We start from the raw sequence: 26,061 nt of genomic DNA, 5'->3' as shown, positions 1-26,061 counted from the left end.
CTGGATTGATTACCAGTTAATGTGTCAACTGACTTTTTGAGGAAGAAACAAAAATACAAGAGATTAGAGTTATTTTCCTCTTTATTGATTCTTAGTTGTTAGATTCAACCTAAGGTCCGTGCTTCCATTTACACACTAGAAGCAAAGCCAATCTAACACATCATTTGATAAATTTTGTTTTTTGGCAAGTCTCTTTTCTGTTCATCCTTAGGGGAAAGAGATACCTTACTTTTCCTTCGCGATTTCTATAAATTGAGAAAAGTAGTCCTGAATCTATAGAATTGGGGACATTCAAACTGACCCAGAGCCATTAACTCTTTGGAGGTAACTATAAATTTCATACAGACACATATCTCTTAGCTCTTTGCTTCACAAAGAATCAAATTACCACCCATTCCATGTCAAGTATAACCAGCATAGGATGTTCTAACTACAAATCTATGAAACTGACTTGGATGTAGGTCAAAAGAATGTTTTAGAACCTCCCTTGCTAAATAAGTTAAACAATTACATTAGTAATTCTCTTCAGATGTCCTTTTTAACTCATTTGAAATTATTTGCAGATAGAAATAGAGCTGTCTTGAATGCTGATCTCAATACGAAATATATAGAATTCGCAAAATACACAAAATTATTGATGATAGAACATCCCACAATCAGGGTGCTATGAGTTTTACATTAAAATTTAATTATGTAGTAAAAAATAGAGTTGTCATAGCTAGAAAAAAATATTTTCAGAGGCAGCAGATACCCTTGGTGGAAATGGACAGTCCTACGTAGAAAGAAACTCCAGGAAGTATGCAAAGTAGACACCAGGATACTCGGCATATATAATTTAATCAGAGATCACACAATGACAAAAACAGCAGGTGACTAGAATAATTATAATCTGCAACACGTGAAAACAGTTTAGAAAATGAATTAAGGTCCTACTCTGACAGTAGGCTTCTTGGAAGTACAGATGTGGAATCAGACAGATTTGTTTCATCTGGTGCTACCTTTCCTTGTCATCAGATTACCTAGAACCAATAGCTTGGTATGGATTCAAGCAGTAGACATGTTGATTGATGAACTAAGTCTTCTCTAGTGAGACTGTTTAAACTCCTAGAGCCACAAATAGCTAACTATTGATATTTTGGTATTTTAGATGTAAAAGCACATTCTTCCTAATAATCGAAAATACAGCTTAAGACTATTTTGTGGGACAGACCTATGATTGTCTCTGGTTGGGTAGAAGTCTCCTATTCGGTGACATGTGCATTCACACATCAGACGAGAATCTTAGAGACTGATCCTCGTGGAATCTTCAGGGAAATCTTGTCCAACTATATTTGTGAAAACAGGAATCTGTTTGGTTGTTAATTTTTATCAATTGGGTCTGTTGACTGGCCTAAGCCTAAGACTTTTCTCCTTTTTTTTTTTCCCCAGTCGTGTAGTTACAAAAACTGTACATTACAAACAGTGTAGAAACAAGCTGAAAAGAATGTGCCACACATCCCGGGTAATCATCTATATGCAGTTAAATTACAGATACAAAAGAAAATACAGCCTACTCCCTTATAGTGCACAGTTATTTTTTTTAGATACGATGTATCACTAGTAAGTAGTCATGGTCACCAACTCTAGTTGTCTCCAGCACAGAGAATGAGAGCGAGATCCGTTCGGTACAGCTTCCCCCCATCCGATAAAGCCATTATGCTTTTCTTGTATGTTGGAATATTATTAATATCCAGATCCTGTACAGAATATAGATGGCATTGTTATCCAGCTACACATGGAAGTCCATTAACCACTGTCAAATGATAAAATGTAGGATGAAAACTGCTTGTTACATCGGTCCATTAAGAGCTAGATTAAATTCTTACACAGATGTGAGTAATCACAAGGTTGTTTTAAAATCTATTTATCACAGTTACGCTGTTTTAGGCCAGTACCAAATCAGGTTAAGAATTGAATTCTACTTCTGCTCTATAAATCTTTAAAGTAGATTTCCAAAAACGGATGTGCGGTGCTTCTGGATGGATCCTTCTAGTCTGCTTTAAAAAGTGGCATAACTAGATTACCTGTTTATTCTTCTCACAAAGATCCTTCAGTAAAGCATCCAGTTCATTTTCATCTATGTATCCATTGCCATCCTGAGGGAGCAGAAATAAACCAGTATGCAACCAACTCCACAACAATGAGGAATGTAATAAAACGGAAATAATGGATTCTTCAGAAAATCTCCCTACTGCATACTTGGCGGATATTCCAACATCTTAATGTCAGACCCTCGATCTTAATTGCTCCAAAGGCCCCAAATACACACGAATTGCCTCTCCTGCAACACCTTGCATTTATAAAGTGCTTTGAATTTTTCAAAGTACTTTCATATTTAACATTTTCATATTTAACATTTATGCTAACAGTAACACATCCTGTTGAAGGAAGTAGGTGGTCATAAATATCTTGAGGTGAATGAATTCCCTGAGGCCTGGGGAGGCTATGTGACTAGCCTGATGCCACACCAAGTAGGCGCAGAGCTGTGCAAGAGTCCACGAGGACTGACTTGGTCCAGGAGTAGAGGAATTAGAAGAAAATTAAGGATGGTAACTAATGACCTCGCAAACCTTTCCTCATACACATGGGGGAGGATTCTGCAGGATATTTTCAACTACCTCAATCCTCATTCCACCCTGTATAGTGGATATAATCTCCTTTTTACAAATGAGGAACCTGAGGTTTAGAGGAGTTTGGTATCTTATTCAAAGCCTCAAAATAGAGAAATTGTAGCATGGGATTTGGATCAAGATTGCTCTAATTGGGGGATATCATAATACATTTCCTACAACAAGAATGAATTGCCTGAGTAATTCTAATAGCTCTTGTTTATTTTAATTTGGACCTTGAGTTTGGGGGTTCCCCCCCCCCCCGCTTAAGTGAGCATTTTCCAAATTCTTCTAAATAATCAAATTATAAGAATGAATTTTTTACCTGATCATATAACTCAAAAGCTTTATTGAACTCTTTCCCACACATTTTGATTCCCTAGATGATAGAGAAGAGAGCAAAGATTAAAGTACTATTATTTTTTTCATTGTCTACCCTGGCAAATCTTCTACAGTCTAACTTTTCATGGAAAAATATTGTTTGTGGTAGGGAAAAAAGAAATACCTGAAATTTAAGAAGAAAATTCTCCTGTACAGGTAGTAACCTTTTGGGAGAGAGATATTAATAGATTAGATTTTTTTTTTTTTTGGACAAAGAGCAACTTATTTTAATATTCATGTACTTCCTAAACTCACCGGGCCATCTCAGTTAATTCCAGCTTCCCATCATTATTTGAATCAAATAATTTCAGCTGAAAGACAGAATGTTGTTACTGTAACCACTGAAGAATTATTTATTGCAGGAAGGAGAAGAAAAAGTAAAGTACTTTGAGTTATCAATTTCTTGTATAGACAGGAAAAATCTAGAAACCAGCTTTTACTAGACTTGGCAAATTTTCAGTTCTAGTAGTTGGGTCAGTTGTCAAAGTTTATCAGGACAATATAGAATAATCCAACACGGTAATAATACTCTTAGGTTCTAGAATACTATAGTTTCTTTTTCCTTCTTTTTTAAAAGATTTTATTTATTTATTCATGAGAGACACAGGAGAGAGAGAGAGAGAGAGACAGAGACACACAGGCAAAGGGAGAAGCAGGCTCCATGCAGGGAGCCCGATGTGGGACTCGATCCCTGGTCTCCAGGATCACGCCCTGGGCTGAAGGTGGTGCTAAACCTCTGAGCCACCAGGGCTGCCCATAATTCATTTTTCTTGCAAATGTGTGTGTGTGTCATGATGTTGGAGAGATGGTGTCTGGCAATACACAGCATGCTCTAAAATTCTCCAAACAATGATGTGAAAAGAAATACTTCCCTTTTTTAGAGCATAAAAGTATAAAGAAAAGCAACAGGCAGACAGTATGAATAAATTCTTAGAGAACAGAATTTCTGACTAATTTTCAATTGTTTTATTTTCCCTTAGATACTAGATACCTCCTTGTTGCACTTATTTTCATATCCTACACCAAGACCTGTCCAGGTATAAATGCACTCAGACCCTTATTCAGGAAGCATTCATGTAACAGTTGCTACTCTACTAAAGTACATGGAGGGACAATAGATGAAATGTACTAAAATAAGTTTGCATGCTACATATGTGAAAAAGCAACTTTTTTTTTTCAGAAAGGAATGTGATCAGGGTCCTAATGTTTATGGGTTCAGTGAAGTCTGGGGAGAAAAAAAAAGTCTGTGGCTTGAAATGTTCTAAGAATCCTTTGTAAGAGGCAGATTTTTTTTTCAGGATCTGATACTGACACATTTTATAGTCTGTTGACCATAGTTCTGATATCCTTAAACTGTCTACTAAGACACTGGACACCCGATCACGCAATTTAGTGTCCATAGGGGAATATTTCCCTACATATATATTTAAACCTTAATTAGTTCTTGATTAACTTGCCTCTCAGATTTGAACTGGTTTATGACATTGAATCAGATATGCCAGGCCAGTCCAACAGGGGGAAAACTCCCATCTGAGTAGTTTTTAAAAGACTGCTTCATATTTCTACCTGGAAAGGAGTCTTTACTTTAAATAGACATCCCATAAGGCTGGCACAAAACAAAATTGATAAATGTAGGTTATTGTCCATTTCCCATATGCTATTCAGAGCTTAGCCTGCCCACCGTGACACATTTGTATGCTAGTGCTCTGATAAGTAGATTAAAAAGGATGCTGCTTAGCAATGAAAAATTTTCAATTGTTTTGAAATTAAAGATTAGTCTCATTTTAAAATATCATTATATAGTGAATAAGACAATAGTAAAGTTCTAGTGGGTTTTTTTTCTTGTAGGCTGACAGGTTGAAAGTAAACCTCCTCACTAAGGTTTGTAATCAAATCTTGTGTAACATGATTTTCCAGGGTGACTAAAAAGTCTAACTCCTTTATTCATCTAATAGGTCATAGTTTTTATAATATACACTTTTTAAAATAGGTTATTTATTTAAATCTATGGTAAGAATTTACTGTACCTTTATAGCACTTAAAACATGTATAAATATATGTACTGATCTGGATAATTTAAAATGTTGCTTGAATTTCAAAAATTAAAATGTTCCAAAATATTGGTCCATAGCTTAATCAGTTTCCTCACAGCCCTAATGCTATGAGTCAAAATGCGGAGATTGCCTACTTGAAATTCACAAAATTCATGGGCATTGAATTATTCTATCTTGAACTTCATAAATGTGTTCATTCCTAAAACATTAAGGGCCTGCGTGTAAAGCAATTTCCTTGGTTCTATAATCAATATTCTAGGAGAGATCTTGGTCATACTATTTATCATAGCATCAGGCTCAGGGTACATTTGGAACTCCTCACCCAAAGCACCCAGACAGTATTGCAAAATACTCTTTTCTTTTTTTTTTAAGTCCCTCAGTAAGGAAAGTAACTGTAAGTTGCATTTAAACTCTAAAAAAATTTATGATTTTGTGAGTCATCATAAAAGCTGATTAAGAATCTCCATAATGTTTTTAGTGATCTAATATATATATATCTATATACATGTATATAGATATCTATAGTATAACTTGCATATATATAAATTATATAATTTAATGATGTACTTACACTGGCTTTGTAAGAAAAATGAGTGATCTTTTGATAGGTATAAATTACCTAGCTCCACCAGAAAGGAAATGATCGTGGGTGAGCCTTAAAGCCAATGACAACAGCATTCACTCAACCTTACGAGGTATAAACATCCTTACACATTTCACTTGAAAAGTGAAATGATGCCTGTATGCATGTGATGCCCACATGGCTTATTTCATTCTCCATAGTCTTGAGAACTAATGAGAACACAGTAACGTTTCATAGGTTCTTGTCTACAGTCTCTCCAAGATCAGTCTTACCATTAGGTCTGTATACTCAGCTAGTTTTGTATCATCGACAGTCTTGTTTGCTTTTTCCAGCAGGTCCTTTAGAAAGTTCTGTTAAGACAAAGAACACCCAGATAAATGTCACAAGTCACCTACGGTCTGTTTCCATTTCAGCCTGCCTTGAAATGGAATGTCCCAAGAACGCAAAGAAGGCCTCTTTTTGAGACTAGAACTGGGTGAGGAGAGGACCTTAGAAGGGAAATTATTCCACTTGGTTCACTTGGCATTCCAGCCATGATGCTGCCTTTGACAGGTACGATATCTGCCTCTTACTGAGACCTGATCTGCAGTGGTCTGTGTTGCACGGCTTTTATGACCTCAATTAAATGAGTATCTGGATTGAGCACTGTGCAGGAATCCAAGAACAAGCTAGTATACCAGCCAGCCCAGTGGATGTATTTCTACATAATGATACCTTCACAAAGGTTCACATGACTCTTCTGTAAGAAACACAAGGCCCCCTCTCTATGCCTTTGTAATGTAAGTGAAAAGTATTAGTAAGCCAGATGGAGAGCTACCTCTAATTTTAAGTGTATTTTCTACCCTCACAAGCTGTATTTTCACCTTAGCTTATAGCCAGTAGGACATTGTTGCACCGAAGGGCCAGTCAGGTAGCATTTGGGCTGGATGCAGTCCCAAACACGTTGGTTAGAAGGCTTCAGCTGGCTTCAGCTGTTCAGACTAAGACAGACACAGATGATGTTCTCTCTAATCCTTGAAGGATATTTGAATCATATTTAAAATAGAGATTATTGTGGGAAGGGTGGAAAAGATAATTATTAATTTGACAGTTGGAGTTTAGGAAGGAATTGAATTTTTTTTTAAACAGAAATAAATCAAAAGCTTTACAAAAGGCACATAAATGACACTGTTAGCACTTAAGCATATAATATTCATTTTGTCTAGTGCTGTTCATTTGCAACTCCTTTATTTTTTCAAAAAATTAATTAATGCAGTTCTGGAAAACTAAGCAGATACTGTGTTGGGATATTATTGAAGGATTGGGTTTCTTTGGTTCTGCAGTGGTTTATGTTCTTCCCAAATGTACCGGTTCTCCTGGGCTGATTTAACTTTATTCTTTTTGAGGATGGAGACCTTTTTCTTGGTTTGATTAAATGTATTTTCATTTCAAACATTCCATTTCAAATCCAGAGTGAAGCATGGAAAATTCAAAATTATCTATTGGGGTGAATTTTATTTTTGAGCCTTATGAGTCTTTTGTCAGAGATTAATTGGGTTAAAAAGCCTCATCAGAGACTAAAATGGTGGTCACAAAAATAGCCTGGGAGAAACCTCGGGACGTTGAGATTCAAAGTCGTGTCTGAGAACAAGTGATGTTTTACTCTATTATGGATCTTAAAATTAGCTTTCTTGAAAGATCCATTAAACAAGAATACCAACTTATCTTCAAAATTCCCCAGAGAGGAGGATTTCTATTTAGACTCTCTTTCTGAGAATAAAATGTAGAACAAAGAAGGTCAGTTTTAGAAATGAACTAAGGTTTTCATTATGAACTTGAAATGATTCTTAATAGATTGTGTTTTTTGGTTCTACAGAATAAAAACACAATAGCTTAATTGTCGCCTTGTGAGTTCTGGGTTGTTGTGCCACAAGTTTGTATCAAAGATCATGTTTTCACATTAGAAATCTTTCTGTTTCTCCGAGGTTGCTGTTGAATGTGTTTTTAGCGATTTTACAGTGGTGCAAATGTCCTAGATCTATCTCTAAAACTGTATGTGACTCAAACCACGTTAAACCATGACAAGGAAACTGGGTTTGATATTCCTATTTCCATACATGACAGGAGGAGAGGCGGCCCTTCATGACTAAAGCTTGGAAGCATGTGGTGTGGTGGTGGAAAAAATATAATTAGCATTATCAGGTAATCTAGATTCTTTCATAAGCAGCTGGGTAAATGAAAAACTAATCTTTCTAAATTTCTGTTTCTCAGTATAATGGGAATGGCAATACCTGCCTTGCAAGTTTTCTGTGAGGACTAAATGTTAAAATAGATTTTCGGCACCTAGTGCTATACCTGCCACATAGTATTGAGGACCACATAGGTGCTCAATAAGTATTCATTTGCCTCCCTTTTGGTTACTCTCTATCCTGAAGATAGACAAAATAGGATCTCTGGACTGAGAGGTCTTGGGGTCAATTTAAGGAAATGAGGGAAAGATGTTGCCGTACTTCTGAAAGACTAGTAAATTATCGAGTTCATGAATAATATAATTTATTGTGCCTTGTGTATTTCACAGAATCTTTCATGTACAGAATTTTACTTGGGCTTCACAATAAATATGAGAGGAAGCTATTAGTTATTATCCTCATTAAAGAGATGAAAAAATCAGACCAAATCACTTGATTTTTAGATCTCTTTGCCTTCTCCTTTGTATCCCCCTTTCCTCCCCGACCAGGTCCTCTGTACGTCCGGGAGAGATGAATTGGTAAATTCATTTTCAAAGTTGCAATTTTTCAGAAGTTTGATTATTATGAGGCTTTTGTTCTTGTCGAGAAGCAGGAGATTTTATGGAATGGGTAGGGATTTGGAGGGAGAGTAGTGTGGGTTTAAACACTGCAGCCTAGGATCTTCTTTCTGTGTGGCCTCAGTTTATCCCTAAACCTTTTTCCTTATGAGGGTAGTACTAATCTCAGAACTCACATGAAGATTAGATAAAACAATGTGCATAGCAGATAGTTGGTGTTCAACAATTGTTTCTCTTGAGAGAGAAATCTATATTGTTTAATTTATAAAATAAAATGGCAAATTTCAGTGAAAAGGAGTATCTTATTTGGTTTAGTATATTATATCTATCTAGTCTAACAACTTGTTTATACCACAGAAAATGCTAATTTTTTTTTTTTTTTTTTTTTTTTTTTTTTTTTTTGCACTGCTGAATAGAATTTGAAGAAGTACTTGAAGTCTCTTTTTTTAATCTGGAACTTCATTAACGATGTGGAAGTGTGGGTGAAAATATGCCATTGCTCAACATAAGTTTCTTTTGTGGGAGGCTTTTTAAAAAGTTCATAATTCTATTTAAAAGGAAAAAAAAAACTTAACCTAGGTTTTTATTTGCTTACCTTAAGCTCCTCAGTTTCTATGAAGCCACTGTGATCAGTATCATATTTCCTCCATGTCTGTAAATCATTTTGGATAAAGAAAACCAAACATATTTTTTAAAAAAAGCCAACAATTTTCCTACATTAAGTAGCTTTCAGAAGACTGCACTCATTGACAGAGCTCTATTTTACCTTCATGAATTCCTCACAAGACTTCAGCTGCTGGCATCGGAAGAGCAGCAGGAAGTTCTCCTCTGTGGGTAATACATGAGCCAACTGAAAAAGATTTAAAAAGCTGTAAGGAAAGCAAGCCTCTGTCATTACTTCCTGCTTAATTTTTCTTGAATGTATTTGTTCAAGGCAGTTCTCTTACCTAGAAAACTAGGAGAGGAAAAACATGAGGATTGACCTTCCCTTTCTGATACTTTGTCCCCACTGAGAGCCATTGTCTTTTCCAATGCTTGGGTGGCCTTGAGTGGTGGGCTGTCTGGTCAGTGAGATGGCTGCAGCCATCTGAGATGGGTGTGCTCAGAAAGCTCAGATAGCACTGGTTTGACTACTCATCTGCTGGACACCCAAGCACATTCATCCCTATGGCTTGAACCTTTCACCTCTTCTGTGCCATACAGCAGTGTTGCTCCTCTAAGGGTGCATAGAATGTCATATATGTGGGGAAATCTTTGTCATGTAGAAGGAAGGAAATGATGAGAAATGTGAAGGTAGGGGGAAGGAAGGAAGGAAGGAAAAATGCATTCCCAGATCTAAGGAGACAGCCTAAGAGAGGAAAAGAAGATAAACTGAAGACAGTTGTAAGGCAGTGGAAAGAGAGATGGAAAAGCCAATTCACAATGAACAGTGGAAATAGAATAGTAATAGGGAAAATCAGATTTTCAAACTGTTGGATTCAGCTAAGAGGATGTCCCCTGTCAGGATCCAGGGCTTGGGTTTATGCTTTCCATTTCGTGACCCTATGACCTATCTCCTTAGCTCTCCTTTCATAACTTCAGTAACCCCCCCCTGCCCTTTTTTTTAAGGGGAAAAAAGGGCTCTAGATCCCATTTTAAGATGACCATTATCTATTATGTGCAGGGAAGGAGGGAGCTGGATTGATGGCCCCACTGCAGGCATGGGTTCTATTCCTGGCTCATCTCCTAATTAGCTGTGGTCCCCCAGCAACTCCCTCAGCCACTTCTGGATCTTACTACCCTTATCACTAAAATAAGGAGTTGAAGTAGAAACCAACGTCTCTTAAATGTACTGGGCTCAAGATGACCTTGAGAATCTGTTACAATCACGACATCTTCACCATTAAAGAATGAACCTACACACATTGTATTTCCTCTAGTTTCCTTGAAGTTCAGGCGTGGACCCTTATCTCTGTATTTTAGACCAAGAGCCTGTGGTATGGATCAACTTTAAGTTCAGTATAAGTTCCAAAATTTCTACCAAATTATAGGAAAGGCTATCTGCCTCTGCCTCTTTAAAAAAAATTTCATCCATTTAGATATATTAAAAACCTTAAGTTGAAATGATTTTATATTTATGTGCATTTTATATTTATGTGTAAGTAATCTTTTTTTTTTTAATGTCATATAATAGATTCTTTAACTTGTTTTTAGGTCTTGAAAATAATACCTCAAACTAGATCCATTCAGTTTACAGACAGACACTACATATGCAGGTGAAACTAAGGAACAGGGCCATATATCCTACTAGAATGTTAACAGGACTCTGCCAGAAAACGTTTTGTTACTTTGAAATAGAGTTCACTAGTATAGTTGTGCACGAACATAAGGATTCATTTAGGAGATAAGAAATAGCTAATGCCAATTCTTTTATTTATTGGTATGTAACTTGTCAGATACCACTTTGTAAGTTGTTGTTGGACCATCCATTTCGGGATCACAGGGATCATTCTTTGTCTGAATCTGCTGAATGTCCATCTGCTGGATGCTCCACACGTTATATGCCTGACGTAAATGCTCGTGGATTGGTTGATAATTTTACTTCATTAAAAATACCAACTTAACATGATTTATAGTATTCGTTTTTACTATCTTCATTGCAATTTTCTATATTACTTGAATTTTTGTTTTGAACAAAAGTAATTCTTTCTTAAAAAATTACCCTTATCTAAATCCTCCAAATACATGAAAACAGAAGAAAATTAATGAACTGGTAAGCAATTACCAAATGTAGACTAAAGGAAAGCATAACCATCAAAGTTTCAAAAATCAAAGTTCATACAATTGCATAAAGCTTAGAGGTCTCTAGAACATCAAATATAGAGGTGGTAAAATTGGGCTGCATATATAGTATAAATATATATTTCCTTTCTCATGCCATTTTGGTCCTACTCAGTTTCATTATTTTGAAAAAATACAGATTATGTCTATATGTGCATTTTGAATCTATTAATTTGATCCGTTAATGTTACACTGAATATAGTGCCATCCTATTTTGGACCTTAGAAATGAGTCTCAAACATGTAAAAGATTTTAGTACGACAAGCCAGCCATTCAAAGAGAAGCAATGAATACATGTGGATAGGATGTAACTATAGTGAACATAAAGAAATCCTCTTAAGGGTGTGTTTCACAATGTAATGGTCCTGCTGTGGCTGCTTCCATCAATACATAGGGAATTAATGTTCAAATTTCAGAGCTGGATGCAGGAAGTCTCTAGCTCTAGTGCCTTAGAGCGTATCTACAAAGTAGGGAGAGGTCTTTTATCATAGGTGTCAAGTAAGGCCACTTTGTTCTCGATTTGCTGAGTCTCTGCTGTCCCTGGAAGTACTCAATAATGCCTGATCCAATGTTATTGGTAGTTTCTTAATCCTTAGTCTGCCTGCCTGCTCTGAACTCCCCCAAATTTGTTTTGGGTTGGAAAAGAGAATATCCAGGGAATAAGTAGAGGGCAGACAGTTGTGACCAGAACCCCTCAGAGCTTCAGTTTTAAGAACTGGTGCCTGTCACTGAGAGTGGGGAAGAGAGTTGGCATGTCTCCCCGAGATGTATGAAGACTACATACATACTTCTTGAGGGTAGGATCTCTGTCTTACTGGTTCTTTGCCCAGCACTTACTGAACTTATGAATGAAGGCAAATGGCTATTGTCTAGAGTCAGCAGAGTATAGATAAATAAGGTTCCTTGGGAGATAATTCAAATAACTTATTACTGAATTGTGGATAGGGTTGGGGTGGATATTGTGTTATTCCACCCAGAGCTCCCTTTAGGTGCTGGGAGTGTTACTTTGGGAGAGCCTTTGGGAGATTATCTAGGCTGAAGAGCACTGCCTTCCCAAGGACACTATGTCCTATGACTGATCCACATGAAGAGAAAAAGGCACAGCCCTGTCACTCAATTGGGACTTTTATGAAGGGCTGTTGAGGCTCTGGAGCCCACTGTAGGGTCAGCTGAAGTCTCTATTGAGACTGTATCACCATGGCCCATCATCTCCTTCTGCCCAGTTCTGTTCATTTCCCCTCAACAGGTATTGGTCCCAACATACTTCCTAATAAACTTGCTTATTACTAATTTTCAACCTAGATCTGCCTCCCAGGGAACTGAACATGTCACAGGGGCTTTTTTTTTTTTTTTTTTTTACATCTTTGTCCTCTTCCTAGGCATAATGTAGAACTCTTGCCTATGTGTTGGAGTAGGTTGAAATTCCTTGCTACAGCTCATGCAGCTATGATTCAGAAGCTACTGGGCACTGTGCTGGATGCTGGGGATTCATAGTCACTGTGGTTAAGAACCTTATGGGGAGGCAGATAATTTCAAATCTTATTCCCACAATTTCAAAAAAGGAGATATAGTGATAAAGCTAAGTATTAGGTGCATGGAGAGCGCACACACACTGGGTAATTTTACTAGAAACAGAACTGACTGAGGTCAGTCAGTCAAAGCACATATAAGGCATGATTCTTAACTCCTAAAGACATTTCTGGTGCATGTTAACCTCCTTCAACACATATTAGCAAAGTATTCACTTCTTTCATTTGGGAACCGGAGAAGTATTTTTCCTAGGTAAGTGATTTCAGGAAATTTGGAAGGCAAATAATTTTATATGAATTTAAGGCTAGTTGAGTTTAATAATTTGAATATGAGAAGTTATAGAAGAGGTGGTTAGAAGTCTTGGCATTCAGAAGGTGTAGATTTTCAGTTTTAAAAAAAATTATAGCAAATATATTTATTGAGCTTTTACAGTGTGCCAGGGTTGATCTATTTGTTTGACGTGCTTTATTATCACATTTGATGTTGATGCTTCTATACGATCCTTTATTACAAAGAAACAGAGGCAGAGAGAATAAATGAACTGCTATTATATAGTTTATAGTTTGAGCCAGATTTGAAATCCGACCATCTGACTTTCTTGACTTTTGAGGCCTTCGTCTGTAGCCATCAGCCTCCATTAAAATCTTCAATCAAAAATATTTTCCTAATCACTTAAAAATATTTATACAGAGGCAAGTTTTTAATCTGATTCTATTGGCCATCATTTCTCCAAATTCTGAGGTGGAAAAGTAGTCTGCCATGAAAAATTACATTCACTATAGCTAAATTCATATTCTCAAATCCTACTGTGGAAGAAAAGAGGGTAAGCTGTTTAGTGTCTGCTTCCCTGGGAGAGATGTTACAATTTCAGGATTAAAATAGCTTTTAGGTCTATTTTATTTTCAGTGGATGCACTGACCTGGACAAATAGACACAAAAAACCTGAAGAGGATGGTAGGTTCCCACACGTTGCCCAAGGGACCAGGTGAAAAGCTAACAGATCTGATATCCAACTAAGGGAAATATCTATACTTACTAGAAATTTCTTCTCTGGTACCCACATGATCTGTTGAATCATTCAGTCTTCCTTTCTAATTATTTTAATCAGCCTTCTTGCAATAGAGCTATTAGTCTGAATAAATTTAGAACATTTTTTGACTGTCATGGTATTTGTTAAAGTATCTCAGAATTTTACTGCTCCTGTTTTGAGTTCATATTAACAATCTCTTTATAAATGAACTGTAATTATGTGGATTTTAAAATCTAAAGACCTGACATTTTAAAAATTCAGAAGAATGACATCTATATACCACCCCTCATTTTATATATTTCTAGATAGCAAAAGCTTGTTGTTGGCAAGGTCAGTCTACTTCAGGACAGAACTTTGAAAATTAATCACTATATTTTCTGATCTTTTGAACAACATATTTCAATTAAAGCCAAATCACTTTGGCCCATTTCCAACAAGAAAGCAGACTACCACATGAATATCCTTTGGTTTACCTTGATTAGATTTTGAGAAGCCCATCAGTATGCCTATTAAATATATAGGCAAATCTAACCTCTTTTCCCTTTGAACATCAAAGCTACAGTATCCTGATGTGAGTAGGTAAATCAGTAAAAATTTTGGAAAACATGGGGTTTCCCATTCCTTCGTGGCTGACAATGGGGTTTGTGTATTTGTGTCCCATGTTATATATAGGATTTCGTAGCAAGTGATATATGTCAAGTGGGGAAAAAAAGAAAAGATGAACTTCATTTTATACAACTTCCTGGTGACACTATAATTTGGGCATTCCCACTCTTACTTCCCTCACTTTCGACATGTAATCTGTAACTTTCAATTTCTTTCCAATGATTTTCAGAACCTCTCTTTATTCTCTTCACTCTTACCCACCCTAGACCGGATCAACATGCCTATAAACTCCTGCAATGATTATTCTTCTCCCATTCTAATTCTCCTCTCTTCATTTAATCACCATTCCACCCCTCTTATGTGTAGCTGATAATTCAGATTAAAGAAAAGAATTCTGGAATCAGGGTCAGATCTAGGCTTGTATACATGTGTTGTCACTCTCGGCCAGGGGGACCTTGGACACATCATTTAACCTTTCTGGGTTTCAGTTTCTTCATCCTGAAAATGAGGAATTTTGGTTAGTTTTTCCCTAGGAGTCCTCTCCAGCAAAAAATTCTATCCTGGAATAGTTAAGTGAGACACATAAGAATTATTCTTTCAGATCAACTGAAGAAGAGTCTACAGAAAGTTTTGCCCAAATGTTTCAACTGCTTTGGCTGGATAACTTCTCTGTACTTTGTGCATCCTGTTCAACCAGGCTAAACATAAAGCCTTGCCCTAAATAATTGACCAGCTGAAGCTTGAAACTATTTTCTTTTAATGCAGAAAATGCACAGATTACTTATTACTCCCAAGAAAGTAGTTTAAAGGAACATGGCTGGGTTCTGGCTGTTTCACCATTTATTTCATATTTTTTCTTTAACTTTAGCCGAAGTCTATTGAAGCCTCAGGTTCCCCATCTATAAAAATAGATCCACATATTATATTTAGGCTTACTTTATTCTGTTAGGAGGGTCAAATGAGACAATATATTTGTTTAGAAATTACATATTGTCATACTAGTGTAAATTTTCTTATTGTGATTGCTATAAAAGCTTCTCAGTTTGTTTCAGCCTTCCTTTATCCTCTCCTGTTACCTATCTTTTCTCACACGTAAAAGTTTTCTATAACAGTTTCTTATCTCAAACTTTTAGAGAAATTTCTTTTCTCAAACCTCCAGGACAATGTGACCACCCCCCCCCCAGCCTCTCATTTAAATATAGCTTCAAATTATAATTCACAAGTGATTATATCATGTATAGTAAAATCTGGATTCAAACCGATTCATCTAATCCTTTTAAAAGTGTGAAATGCATTTGAATGAGACCCATGCTTTTAAATCCTATTGTTTAATGTATCACTGAAGAAATGAAAATAAAGAGCTGAGACCATTGGAGTCCTTTAAGGTGAAGCATGTTATATGTAGGATGATGGTCCTTGCTCTATTGGGATTATAAAGTATGCCAAACTCTGAAATAACCATTTCTGTAATTTCACTGACTTTAGATTTTCCAGCTCATTTTGAACAGATTTACCTCATCTGTGTCCCTTTAAAAGTTATTTTCTTATCCTTAATGGTTTCATATCTTGATTAGTTGGCCTCTATATCAATCTGTAAGTCCCAGTACTGTTAATTTATTCATTTATATTGTAATGAGTTATACATAGGTAAAGGGGAAAATGTATACTCCAGGGAAATGTTTTAATTACAAGGATAATAATAGTATGCCCTTTCTTAATTCCTTTTGTAGTAGCTGCTTAAAAATAAGTATTTCACTCTGACATGACAGATGTCATATAAGATCAACTAATTGAAAGCCGGGTTAATTCTGAGTCAAAGGCAAATATGACTACATATTTTTGACAGAATACATCACAACCTAATATACTAAGCATATCACAATAATTATACTTTGATGTGGGATATTTTAAAATATAACCTTATTAATTTTTCTGGACAAAGCTGTCCACTCAATTTCTCTAATAGGTCGTAGAGATAAAGTAGCTGAGACACCAGAGTTTCCAAAAGTACAAGTTAGGAAAGCAACAGCTCTTGCACAAATCTGAGAATGCTGAAGAACTGATGTATGATCAAAGTCTAGCTTCCTTGATTCATAAACAAAAGTTGTCCTCCATAGGAATAGTCTTTGTCAGAAGATAAGATTTGACACCCACAGTTTTATCTTTTAGAGATTCAAAAGAAATCCTTACCTCCAATACATTTTAAAATATTCATTAACTTAATTAAGTTCTTTGCTTTTACTAAGGCCAACTGTCAATCTAAAATAGAATTTCAGGAACCAGGTGGCAGCTTTTTGCCACTGTCAAGGGGACTGCAAATATATCCTTTCATATTTTAATAGAAAACTCCACATTGTTAAACAAGAAATACCAGTGAACCAGGTACTTGGTTGGTATTTTATCCAAGGGAGGCAGGGTAACATAATGGCCTAGATACTCATTCAGAAGTCTGGGACCTGGGCTTCTAACTATACCTATGGCGGCAAATGGGTGCATGACCAAAGAAAGACCAATCATTTCACTTCTCCACATTTTGGTTTCATGATATATTAAATTTAGGCTCTGGATTAGGCAAATTCTAAGGTCTCTTCCATTTCTGAGCATTTTTGATTTTATAGTTCTGAATAGAAGATAACATGTTACTTAGGCAAAATAAACCTTTGCAAATTGGTCTTGCCACATCCTGTTTGAGTTGGATTCAAGTACAAAATGAAGTTCATTTGTCAAAAAAGTAGATCAGAAAAATGCATTAGTTCCTTACCTCTACGATTCCTATTTTTCCATCATCTCTCTGCCCATACTGATCCACAAAGGTTTTCATCTCCGGTGATAACTCCTAAAATTATATAAAAGAAGTTAAGTTTATTGTAAAAATTACCAATTATGTTTCTGATGGTGTTAATAACTCTTGCAAAGAACAACTGGAATTGAAACCATTTAGAATTATGCACACTGATGAACTATTCTCATAAAAATTAAAGATATACCTGATACACAGTATTTACTGGTTTCAAATGAAAGGGTTATGATTATCATTTTTGAATCAATTACTGATTTGTCTTCTATTAGTTTTGAGAATATGTTATCCTTTGAAAGTGTAGTCAGAATTATTCAGCTCATAACAATGAATTCAAATATACTTAAAACATTGCTTGCTTCAGGAAAGATTCTTTTATGTTATTATAATTGCCCAAAACATTTTCCTTATTTTAATATGTTTTATCCATGAGAAGTAATAAGGGGTGTTTTCAGTTTGGACAAGCAAAAAATGTGAATGTTGAAGAGTGCCTCACATTGTCACTCCTCAGTGCTTCCAGTGCTTTCCAGTGCTTTTCCAGAAGTGGCATTTACTGATTAAATACATTGAAAAATTAAATTCCAAAAAATAAGATAAAAAAATGCCTTGGCTAATTTATACTTTCATTAGGGACAGACAATATTGATAATCTTATTATAAGCTATTGGTTGTATGTTTAGGATCTTTGCCTCCCAGAATAACTTAGAGAATGGTTTTCCAGTGTTTTCTTGTTTCCATTTTTTTTTTTTTTCTGAGAGGTTTTCTCTCCCAGGTATTTTAGTACAAGAATATACATTTAAGAGTGACAAAATGAATGTTTTCATCTCATTTGAATTATTTTGTCCAATCTGTTCCATTGCTTATGTAATCTTTTCACATATTGACAGATTGGGGGCCATGAACTGTAAACTAGTGATCTGAATATAGAACTACTATTCAGGAAGTTGAATTTATACCCTTGGGTCTCCAGCATAGCCCATTTTAGATAGCCCTGTTGCATTAACTGAAGCCAATTTAAAATAGGTCAGCCTTTACTAATGTCCTATTCTATGTCCTTGGGAAAGAATATTAAGGTCTCAGTTTTTATCACAACTAACAAGATGATGGTATTATCTATCCCATGAGTTTGCTTTAGGGATAGGTAGGTTAATATAGTTTAAGAGTTATATTGAGGCTGACTATTATCACTACTAGTTGTTACAGAATCCTTTTTGAACCAAAGTAAATATCTTTAGTAGAACTGAGGTAACAAATGATAAGCAATTTAATTATAACGTAGTCTTTAAAACAAAGCTCTTCTATGGATTAATTGTAATTTGCATTTATTAACATTTATTACAGCAATAACTACAAGGAAGGGAAAGAGTTCACCCCTTGGCATTAGTGGGACCATCAATTGTTTCTTGCACATACCGTAAACAATAAATAATTTGATTTAAATCTTAGTCATGGAGTACCATTAGTTTAACTGGCAGACTTGACATTTAGTTTGTGAGCTTCTTGGATGGTAATTATGCCAAAATCTACATTTTAAATAGTATGAAATGTAGTGACAATGGTAATAAAGCTTTATAAAAATGCAAATTTAAAGACTAAATATGTTTACTAAGTGGGGAGCCAGCTTCTCCCTCTCCCTCTGCCACTCCCCCTGTTTGTACTCTCTCTCAAGTAAAATCTTTTTTAGAAACATATAATATTCTCTTATAATAGTAAAATTAAAAAAATTTCACATTACTAATAACACAAGCCAAACAGTGCTTCCATTAATTCAATGAAATTTGTTATCATGTGGCCAAAAATGAAAAAAAAAAAAAAAAAAAACCCTGTTTTTTAAGGTTAGTTTTTATGTTCTAAAAAAAAGAAGAAATATATAAAAGCTTTACTACAGTGGGACCAGTAGTATAGGGACATATTTGTCTGGTACATGAATGTCTCAATCCAGATTTCAATTTAGATTTTATCTATCCAAAGCCTATATACCTAACCTAGAAAAATACTCAATAATCAACATATTAAACAACTTGGTATAATCTTGTACCTGTGCTCAAGTCTGCTATTTGAGTTAACATCTAATAATTGGAATTTCCAATATTCTAAAATTGGAGGCTGCGTAGTAGGAAAAGCTTTAAAATCTTTAGAACTCTAACATGAAGTTGTTTACAAAAAGTAGAAATATTAAAATGGGAAAAGAAAAAATATAGTTTCTAAATTTTGAATTTCTAAATTGAATAAATTACAATATTAAAATTCTATAAAAATATAATCATTTAGCTACTGGAAGTGTTACAGTATTTTAATTTGAAATTTTATGGCAAGTAATGTTTTTCCAAACAGATATTTTAAGTATGTTTTTAAATGAGATAAGGAACTGTTTTTGCTCTATTAGTCAAACATATATAGAGTTATAATAATATTGCATGGAATTATTGTAATATACAAAGAGGGGGAGGGTGGGGAGAGAATATATAAAACATTTTCTATTTGATTTCATTCTATCATACTTTAAATAATATTAAATCTGGGTAAAACAATCTCCAGAGTATTATTTGGTTTTAAATCAATTTGGCCCATGATTTTAGCAATGAACAGTTCTGTGATGAATTATAATACATTTTAGAGTCCTCTGGTAGTCTTTTGAGTATTGTACAGAGATGTGTATCACACAGTTTTCAATTTAGATAGAACAAAAAGGAAATTCTATTAGTAACTTATAGATTTATAAAATATCTATATCTATATATATCTATGCTTGAGCTGGTGATCTGCTTAAAGATCAAACACAATATGTGTTCCTCTAAAGATGTTTTCCTATAAAAGTTACATATAATCTGTAATGTAAGTTTTCTAACTAGTGGTTAAAAGGCCAAGGATCATTAACCTCTAACTAGCCTAATCCAACACAGTCTGCTGAAATGTAGTCTTAATAAACCCCAGTACACTAGTAAAATTCTTATCCTATTTTCCTTTGTACAAACATCCCATCTATGTTCTAAAGCTGGGCATATTTTTTATGCTGACAACATCTTAACAGGTAAATTTATGCCCACAGGAGGTAATTTATAACTGGAAGGAGTTGTCATTTATTTAATTACCTAACGGCTTAAATCACAAATATAGCTTGTTTTCAAGACCCCACTAATTGTTTCCAATCAGGGTGTAGCTTTGCTTTTTAAAAATACATGGAATTCTTAATATTGTTTTACTTTTTACGTCTCTGACTTTTGGGTTTTTCCCCTCTCAACAGAAACGAACACCTTTCTTGTTAAGCTCTTGCTCATGATTATGTTGCAAGTTGTCCAACTTTTCCCCCAGTGAGAAAGGTCAAGACAGAACGTTTTCTTATCTGTCCAACCACATCAACCTCACAACAATAAGTGGCAATAAAACGAGAGATACATAATCTGCAGATCTGTTTCCTGACCACCAAGGGGCAGAAATGTATTTCTAACCCCCCCGCCCCCCCCACTTCTCATGCAGTTAAAGAAGTTAAAAATTACCTAGTAGAACTCCATGGAAGAGGCGATCTGCTAAAAGATCTCATGCACCCACTTTTCTTTTAAGCATGATTAAAGCAAGTACAGGTATAGAATCTATATTTTAAAAGCTCTGACTTCAAAGTGCAAGGCTTTTCCCTTTCGAGGATCTCCCTCCCCCCCCCCCCCCCCCCCCGCCCCTTTCAGCTTTCCCCTTACACAATTCGGAAAAAGTGTTTTTTTTTCTTTCCTTTCTCAGTAGAAACCTACATTCCCTCAGTCTACATTTCCTGGAAACCACTTGATCTGACTAGCTCATTATGAATACTCTAGAATATTTATATTTCAGAGATGAAGGTCTTCTCCCCCCCCCCCCCCCCCTTGGTTGCAAACTTAAACCTACCAATCCAGCCTTCTTCCGTGCTTGCTGGAGTTCCTGAATCAAGTTCTGCAGCTCCTTTCCTTCCAGGTAGCCACTTCCTGCAAAGACAAAGAGGCAGCCAGGTATCAGACCTCTCCTCCCGGAGTTTCTTCCCCTCTCAATTTCCATGGCAGCTGTGGTTCTGGCCACCTGCGAGGCTCTCTCCTGCCTGGACATTGATTAACCCTGAAAGGATAACGGCAGCGGCAGCGCTGCTCTCTCCGGGGTGGATGTCAAAGTCTGCACCCACCATGGTACGGATGTTAAGTGCGGCCATAGAAACTTTAGGGTGCAGTGTCCACCTCCCCCCCACCCCTGTGCAATCTCTGCTTGCTCTCTCTCCCTCCCCACCCTTCCCCGATTTCCTACTGTGCATATTCTTGGAGAGCATAAAAGTTGAAGGTTCTTTTTTTTGGGGGGGGATAACCTAAGAAAAAAGAAGATGCATATAAACTTTCGAGGAGCCAGCTGGAAGAGACAAGATTAGGGAGGTGGGGAGGAAGTAAAGAAACGAGGGGATGATAGGATCAGGAGGCGGCTCAGGGTGGGATGGGTGGGGGGAGAGGGAGGGAAGGGGCAGGGGCAGGGGCCAGGGGGGTCTTCACACAGTTAAAAAGGGAGGAGATAATCACCGTCTGCGTCGAAATGAAGCCAGATCTCGAAAAACTGTGAGGCTGTGATGAGGGAGGATTGCAGGTGGGACTGTGCCATCGTACAGCCGAGTGTGAGTGAGTGTGCGTGCGCGTGTGCCAGCGGGAGCGCGGGGAGCGCGGCGGCCGGGAGCTGTCCTCGGTGCTGAGCGGTGCTGATCCGAGTTCTCTCTCCACACCCCGCACCCGGTTCCCAGCATTTATCCTGCCTGCCGGGCGCGGCCACGCCTCCTCCTGCCTCCCAGGCCTCATTCCCGCCTCTAGCTCGCGCCTCCCAGTTCTCTCCTCTCCTCCCGGGAAGGCTGGCTGGAGCAGGAGTTTGGGAGTGTAGGGAGCAGCAGGTGGTGGGAGATCCTCAGCGCCGAGACTGGAGGCTGAAAACAGACACCTCCTCCCCCTCCCCATCCCACCCCACCCCTACACACACACACACATTCTCCTAATCCATAAAATACCCTCATTCCTGAGTATCCTAGTGCAATAACTTGAGGTTATTGGTTTTCAGATGCAAGAGGAAAGCTGATAAACAATTGTATAAATAACATGTCTGTGTGTGTGTGTAAGAGAGAGACAGGGAGGGAGATTTCTCCAAGACATTTTAATATTGGTTTAAACAACCTCAGGTGGAAAATTGGCAAGTCTTAGGTTACCTTGATTAATGCGTACAATCCACTTACTGATGTCAACCACTCTATTTCGTGCTGGAGAGTCACCGTAGGAATGTGTCTTAAGATGGTTTACATGAACAAGACCTGTCAACGTGATAAGTAGGATTATGTGGGTTTGTTTTTTGTTTTGTTTTTTTGTTGTTTTGTTTTCCCGGCTTGAAGTAGACTTATAATTGGAAGGCGATAGAATTAAATTATAAAATCTTAAAATGTTAGAGAAGGAAGTGATCTTAGAGATACTTTGATTTGCTTCCTCAAGAGTTTAGAAAGAGTAAGCCAAAGCAAAGAGCAACCAAGAATCTGGTCCAAGTTTATACCTAGGTAAATTAGTGACCCAGCCAATGCCCCATTTGGAGGCCTTAACGTCTATATCTCTTCTTTCTATGCCAAGCAATCCTTGTTGAGGAATTTTTCAGGAACTGGAAGTGACCATCCGAGTTGGGGAGGAAAAAAAGCTACGTAACCGAATACATGTTACATTTTTAATATGTAATGAATTTAGATAATTCATTATTCACATGAATGCTTCCGAAGTGTTTGGTTTTGAATCTTTTGAGACTTTGAGGTCCTCTGAAGGCATATCTTTAGTGTACCACTGATTTACGGTGGTTACAAAAGCAAATTGAAGGAACAAGAGAAAATCCAAATATAGCCAATATAGACTTAAAGTAAATTAAAGTGAACTCACCAAGCTCTATAGTTAACCTTGCATAATTAAGTATGAGAACTCTCAAATTTATGTTTTTCAGACTATGACTCTACTCAGTAGTAGATTCATGGAATTTTTTATGTGTATCCTTTTCAGAGACCCATTATTTGAAAGCTGGTCTCTTTCAATAATCTTCTCAATGGAGTTCTTTCTTCTATAATACTTCTATAATACTCTATAATTATTTTCATTTTGGTTTCCTTATCTGCTTTTCATTTTTAGTGACTAAGACTGTTATGAAGAGCAATACTATCATTCTTACTCTATACAAGAGGGAAATAACTATTTTTGGAGTAAACAGGTGCTCACTAAATGTTCAGTTATTTGTATTCCTCCAGTGAACATTTATTGATAATTACTATGTCAAGCACTCTGCTAGACCTTGGAAAATACAGAAAAGACATGGTGGTGCCTTCTTGAAGCTTATACTTATATGGGGATATGGTCACATGCACACAGATGACAGTACATAGTGGATATAATAGAAGTATCCATAAGTTAATATGCCTACATAAGTCTCCTTGTTTTTCTGTGAGACTTGCAGCTTAGGTTACCTAGCTTTGCTTAGATAATGAGCACAGAGAAAACTTTGTTCCATGGAGGGCACTTCAGGCTATACGGGGAAATGGTCAAGGGAGTGAAAGATCAATTAGCTGGTGTAAGCTCTTCATAACTCCTGGAAAACTAATTCTAAGAAATGTCTTGTTTGCTGCCATATTAGCAGTGGGATCTTTGTATGAAAAATATGGCATGTGAACTCGGAAGCAAATACTGGAGGATCAACTTTGAAGAGAGAATGAGAAAGTATTGACTATGGAATGATTTGAAGCACTCTGACCCTTTCTGGTCCTAATGCTAGCAAGGTCTAGATTTTGGGTACAGTTCTGAGACAAAAAGTCCAGAAAAAAAAAAAAAAGCACATGAATTAAACAAGCCAATGAAAAGAAATCTAGTATTTATATGCTTTCTGTTAATTATAACTAATTTCCTTCCTGAAACCGACTTTGTAATGCCCCTGATGGGTGTGAGGGCCGCATAAATTCTTAAATAGTTCCAGTACAACTTTTTTTTTATGAGTTTCATTTTTATTTGCTAAAATATTACATGGCTTTTTGAAAAGTGTACATAAGAAAGCCTTCTCTTTTCCATTTCATTTCTCTGAAACTATGATGATTTTAGAATTTCCATGTGGCAATGTTTAGGTGTGGTGATTTTATGGTGGGAGGGTGAGAAAGGAATGAATGTCTCTCTTGTAGCTGTGTACAAATAGCAAGCACACTTTTTTACTTTTTATGTTCATGTGGAGTGGCTTTTTAGGGAACTAATGTAGATTATGGAGATCTAAAGCTTCCTTTAAAATCACCTCTTAGTACTGCCACTACCCCGAAGTAATCAATATTAAGTACCCTATGCTTACACAAATATGCAAATACATAGCTATGAGTTTGTTATTGTTACTTGATTTTACAGAAAAGAGGCTATATTCTGTATATTACTCTTCATATTTTGTTACTAATTCAAGGACATCCCTCTAATGTGAACATCAACATCTAACTCATACTTTTCTAACAGCCAAATATTTTTATTAACCATAATTATAGACACTCAGATGGTTTTTTTTTTTTTACTATGACAAATAATGCTGCAACAAAACACTTTATCCATTTCTCTTAGATACATGTCTTTGTAATTATAACAGGACAAAGTCACCAAAAGTAACTATATTAAAAAAGTATGCATATTTAAATTTTTAACACACATTTCCAGATTATTTCCCCCAGTTTGTAGCAACTCCTATTAAAATGAACAGAGTCTAAAGATGACTTATACTCCTTAGTTATGAATTATACTGTCTTTTAAATTTTGTGCTAATATAATGGGTAAAAATAGGTTATTATTTCCCTTAATTTGCATACAGTATTCTTAAAATTTACCTTCTTTTTCTTCTAAGGTATAAAAATTCCTCTCTTGCACTGGCAAGCACTTGTTCTCTAAATGTACAGAATTTTCTTTGATAGCAGAAGTATAATTCCATAGATAATATTTTTCCTCAGGACTATTATTGGTATATTGTCACAGATTTTCACTTCAAAGGAATATCTCTTCTCAGACTATTTTCAGCCATTTTAGATTAAATTCTATTTTATGATAACAGTAAATGAGTATATATTCTATATAGTAACAGTAAAGGAGTATATATTCTATATAATAACAGTAAAGGAGTATATATTCTATATAGATCTGAAGCAACTTGAGAAATACTTTTCACCACTGTTCCCAATTCTTTAGTTCCTTAATTAAGGTAAGAAGGGTCCTCTAAAATCCATGGGAATCCTTTCATTTCTAGGATTTTTGAACTACAAATGATTTTAATAGGGAGAAAGATTTTTCTGTGAGATTAGAGTTTCTAAAATCAACATTGCTAACAAAGCATTTTTATGACTTGCTTTATAGTCCTCATTACCCAGCACAAGGTGAATGGGTTCATGATCCAGTATTGTCATAAAAGTAGAAGCAATTTATTTGCAAAAAGTATTCTCAGGGTAATTAAACTGCATTTTCCATTTCATGTTACTGAATTACTTCATCTCCATTCATATTCAGGCTACTGCCATTCCAATTCACTATGCAAATTGGAATACTCAGAACTTCCCAGGTTTAATGAATGCTACTTAGCTTCCATTCAGAAAAGAAAACTCCCAGAAATCTTGTAGTGTGGATCCCAATTGCAAAGGGGGAACATACTGCATCACTTTCTCTTTGCATCCCAGCCCCTCATAGAAGTGTCTTTAACGAATGAATGAAGTCTTCTGGGAGGGAGTTCATGGTTTTACCTACTTATATTCTCTGAAGGATACCTCATCAGCATCATCTTGCTATCTGGTGTGCTTTTCCCAAGGACTGGA

At 36.2% G+C, this 26,061-nt stretch overlaps 1 protein-coding gene across 1 annotated transcript; it reads right to left on the bottom strand.

Moving 5' to 3' along the window:
• Positions 1-818: 818 nt before the first annotated feature.
• CALB1 (calbindin 1) lies at positions 819-21,922 on the bottom strand. The gene is made up of 11 exons (XM_072803969.1): positions 21,761-21,922; positions 21,111-21,187; positions 17,199-17,273; positions 9,218-9,301; positions 9,047-9,103; positions 5,939-6,016; positions 3,285-3,340; positions 3,154-3,193; positions 2,974-3,027; positions 2,064-2,135; positions 819-1,736 (listed from the first exon to the last, which is right to left on the bottom strand). Exons 1-11 carry the CDS (start codon positions 21,837-21,839, stop codon positions 1,623-1,625), a joined length of 786 nt encoding a protein of 261 aa, XP_072660070.1. The 5' UTR covers positions 21,840-21,922; the 3' UTR covers positions 819-1,622.
• Positions 21,923-26,061: the final 4,139 nt, after the last annotated feature.

The sequence above is a fragment of the Canis lupus genome, chromosome 28 (genome assembly GCF_048164855.1).
Source record: "Canis lupus baileyi chromosome 28, mCanLup2.hap1, whole genome shotgun sequence".
In the NCBI taxonomy this organism is placed as follows: Eukaryota; Metazoa; Chordata; class Mammalia; order Carnivora; family Canidae; genus Canis; species Canis lupus.
Note: the sequence above shows the minus strand (reverse complement) of the source record. Positions and strands in the feature narration are given on the sequence as shown.

What these genes read in the sequence shown, in the direction of transcription:
- CALB1 (XM_072803969.1), bottom strand. Translation starts at nt 21,839, where the DNA reads ATGGCACAGTCCCACCTGCAATCCTCCCTCATCACAGCCTCACAGTTT. An exon ending in TAGAAACTGAGGAGCTTAAG is followed by an intron (nt 6,017 to 9,046) that starts GTAAGCAAATAA and finishes TTGTCTTAACAG; the next exon opens with AACTTTCTAAAGGACCTGCT. An exon ending in CTGAGTATACAGACCTAATG is followed by an intron (nt 3,341 to 5,938) that starts GTAAGACTGATC and finishes TCTGTCTTTCAG; the next exon opens with CTGAAATTATTTGATTCAAA.